The sequence below is a fragment of the Merops nubicus genome, unplaced genomic scaffold (assembly GCF_000691845.1).
Source record: "Merops nubicus isolate BGI_N331 unplaced genomic scaffold, ASM69184v1 scaffold21733, whole genome shotgun sequence".
Classification (NCBI taxonomy): domain Eukaryota; kingdom Metazoa; phylum Chordata; class Aves; order Coraciiformes; family Meropidae; genus Merops; species Merops nubicus.
Window position 1 is genome coordinate 1 of NW_008599850.1, and position 3,544 is coordinate 3,544.

General features: G+C 61.4%; 1 protein-coding gene across 1 annotated transcript; it reads left to right on the forward strand.

Moving 5' to 3' along the window:
- Positions 1-129: 129 nt before the first annotated feature.
- FBLN7 (fibulin 7) lies at positions 130-1,492 on the forward strand (the record flags this gene model as incomplete). The annotated part of the gene is made up of 3 exons (XM_008937546.1): positions 130-267; positions 348-486; positions 1,132-1,492. Coding segments are annotated over 3 exons (638 nt in total), but the record flags the coding sequence as incomplete, so codon positions are not given.
- Between the last annotated feature and the right edge of the window lie 2,052 nt (positions 1,493-3,544).

The following is a 3,544-nucleotide window of genomic DNA, read 5'->3' on the forward strand; positions in this document are numbered from 1 at the left end:
GCTGCAGCTGCGATGCCGGCTTCCAGATGCGAGCCAGCGGCGTGTGCTATGGTAAAAGAGGGGTGAAGGGGGGAAACTGAGTCCCGGCGTTGATGGGAGCCCCAGCTGTGCCCGGCTCTGTTCCCGCAGACGTGGACGAGTGCCAGCTCTTCCAGTCCAGCCCCCAGACGCGGCTTTGCCTCCACAACTGCCTCAACCTCCCTGGCTCCTACCGCTGCCTCTGCCCGCCCGGCTACCTGCTCCACGCCGACCGCAACACCTGCGAGGGTAAGAGCAGGGCAGGGAGCACCCCGTGGGACCCAGGGTGCGATGGGGACAGCCCCGCTTACCCCATGGCACCACTGCAGACGTCGATGAATGTGCCAGGAAGCAGCACAACTGCACCCAGGGCGACCTCTGCATCAACACCTTCGGAGGCCACCGCTGCGTGCGCCCCAAGTGCCCCCCACCACGTCACAACACCAGCTACGTCAAGACCTCCACCTTGTGAGTACCTCACGCAGGCTTTTCTCCAGGGGATGGTTCCTGCGGTGCCCTGAGGATGTATCGTGTCACTCAGGGGCAGCAGGGAAGGTCCTGGCCAAATTGTCACATGGGGTGTGTTCAGCACACTGTCCAGTGCCCTTTGCCAGAGATTTTGAGATGCTCTGGCAGCTTGGGGTGCAGGTGGCAGCACCCCAATAGATGATGGCTTTATCCAGGAGCCCTAGCCCCCCAGGCAGTGCCATCAGCTGCCATCCAGCAGGCAAAACCCGATCTTGAGTCTAAACCGCTTCATGGCTGACCACAAGCCACCCGAGCGGAGGAGCATCCCTGCTCTGGACAAGTTCCTCTCCAGGAGACACGCCTGAGCCTAGCTCCATTTCTGGCCTGCAGCCGGGACTCTGATAGCCCCGGTCCCAGCCTTGGAGCACGACCCAGAGCTGCGTCCCTGCAAGGCAGGGCTGGGACAGAGACCCCATTCAGGGCACGCTCGGCTGTGGCTTCCTTTCTGGTTGCTCTGCCACAGGAGCAGCAGCGGGGCTGGAGGTGCTGCTGGAGGTGTGGGCTGGGCTTGCTGGCAAGGACGCGGGCAGCTCCCCGAGAGCCAAACCGCACTGCTGAGCGGCGGCACCTCATCTCTCCTGGCAGCCAGTGCGAGAGGAACCCCTGCCCCATGGAGAGCCCAGCCTGTCGCCTGGCCGCCACCTCCATCTCCTTCCACTACCTGCCGCTCCAGGCCAACCGCACGGTGCCCCACGTCCTCTTCAAGATGTCCACCACCCGCTTCGTGGGTGACAGCCTGCGTTTCGCCATCATGGGGGGCCGGGGCCAGGGCGTCTTCTCCGTGCGGCGCTCCGACCAGCAGACGGGAGAGCTGGTGCTCACCAGCCCCGTAGTGGGGCCAGCCACGCTGGAGGTGGAGCTGGAGATGAGCGAGTTCTCCCACAAGGTCCTCCTGGGCAAGCACATCTTCAAGGTCACGGCCTTTGTGTCCCCGTATGAGTTTTGATCCCCTTTGGAGGCCAGTGGGGGGTTCAGGTCAGGGTCTCTCCTGGGGAGCGACGGAGCGGGTCCGGCTCAGTGGTCCCAGTTCTTGTCCCTTTGGAGACATCCCTCACCCATAATGCTTGCTCACGGCTAGTGGGGCAAAGCCACCGCAGCAGAAATGGTGCCTGTTGCAAAGGTGACAAGAAAAACCCTGGGGGTGCCTGTCTCTGACAGCCCCCTTCCCCTCTGCTCACACGGCACACGGAGGGATGCGGCAGAGTGAGCCGGTGGTCCGTGGCGTGCAGGTCCCAGTCCAGCTCCTTGTATCTTGTAACCTCTAATAAAAGACAAGTGGCTGCAGGGAGGGTGTCCTCCGTGCTCTATGCCTGCTGCGTGGGAGCAGCTGCCAGGGCAAGGCTCCTCGGGACAGCTGGGGCTGTGGTCACGGCAGGGTCCCCTTGCAGAGCTCGGGGTGCCAGTAGAGATGTCGAGCCCAGCTAGGATCATGCAGTGTCCATGTCCCTCCCTGGGGCCACGCTGAAGAGTCCCCCAGTGCTCACAGACTGGGTGATGGGCTGAACATGCTGCCTTGCACAGCCAGTAGTTGTCCCCAGCCCCTTAGGCAGGTGCCAGGGAAGCGCAGTTGAGCTCCCAGGCACCAGCTGAGCAGGGGATGGCAACTGTTGAACATGGTGAAGTTCAACAAGGGCAAGTGTTGGGTCCTGCACCAGAGGCGGAATAACCCCTGCACCATTAGAGGTGAGGGGTTGGACCTGCCGGAGAGCAGCTCTGCGGAGAGGACCTGGGAGTGCTGGTGGGCAACAGGTTGCCCATGAGCGAGCAGTGTGCCCTCGTGACCAAGAAGGCCAATGGTCTCCTGGGGTGCATGAAGAAGGGTGTGGCCAGCAGTTTGAGGGAGGTTCTCCTCCCCCTGTACTCTGCCCTAGTGAGGCCACCTCTGGAGTTCTGGGTCCAGTGCTGGGCTTCCCAGTTCCAGAGAGACAAGGAACTGCTGGAGAGAACCCAGGAGGTTCCACCTGACCAGGAGGAGAAACTTCTCTGCTGTGAGGGTGTTGGAGCCTACAGCAGGCTGCCCAGAGAGCTTGTGGAGTCTCCTCCTCTGGAGAGATTCCAAACCCACCTGGTTGCCATCCTGGGCACCCTGCTGTGGGTGACCTGCTGGAGCAGGGGGGTTGGATGAGGTGATCTCCAGAGGTTCGCGCCAACCTCCACCATGCTGGGATTCTGGGATTCTTCTTCCTCGCAGCCAGGATACCTCCTTCTGCAACAGTTCTGGTAAGAACCACCCACACGGGTGGTCAAAGCTGCAGCTCCACAGCTTCCCCTGCTCCCAACTTGAGAAGGGTGGGCGGTGAGGACAGAAGGATGTGCCACCAGCACGGGCAGACACCTGTGTGGGGAGAGCCACCAGCATCTGGAGGTTGAAAAGGTGACAAGGTCTTCTGGGGACACGCTGCCCCCGGGACACCCTTCCCTCCTCCCACAGAAGCCTTCTCAGGTGAGCGGGCGGCTGGCCCATGCCAGAGCCCCTCACACAAAGCGGCCGCTGTGCAGAGCCTGCAGGAGGTTCATAAAGACCTCCTTATGCACCCGCACCAGCCCGGGGCATGGTGGGAGCAGGGGGAGATGCCCCCCCGGGGAGGCAGAGCTGCGGGCTGGGCTGCATGGGCTGTGCCACAAAAAGCCACTCCTGGCCCCTGCCCAAAGAGGAGACTAGGACATGAAGCAGGGTGTTACAAAGGTAAATATTTATTCTTTCATAAACAGGGATGACGGGAAACAGGGATTCCAGCCAAACTGGGCATCCCAGATATGGTTTTGCATGGGTTTCTTCTACCCTTTGAATCTTGGAGGACAACATGACTTGGCTAATCACCAGCAAATTAAGAAGAGTGTGGCCAGCAGGTCAAGAGATGTTCTTCTCCCACTCTGCTCTGGCCTAGGGAGGCCACCTCTGGAGTTCTGGGTCCAGTGCTGGGCTCCCCAGTTCCAGAGAGACAAGGAACTGCTGGAGAGAGTCCAGCAGAGGCTGCAAAGATGCTGAGGGGCTGGA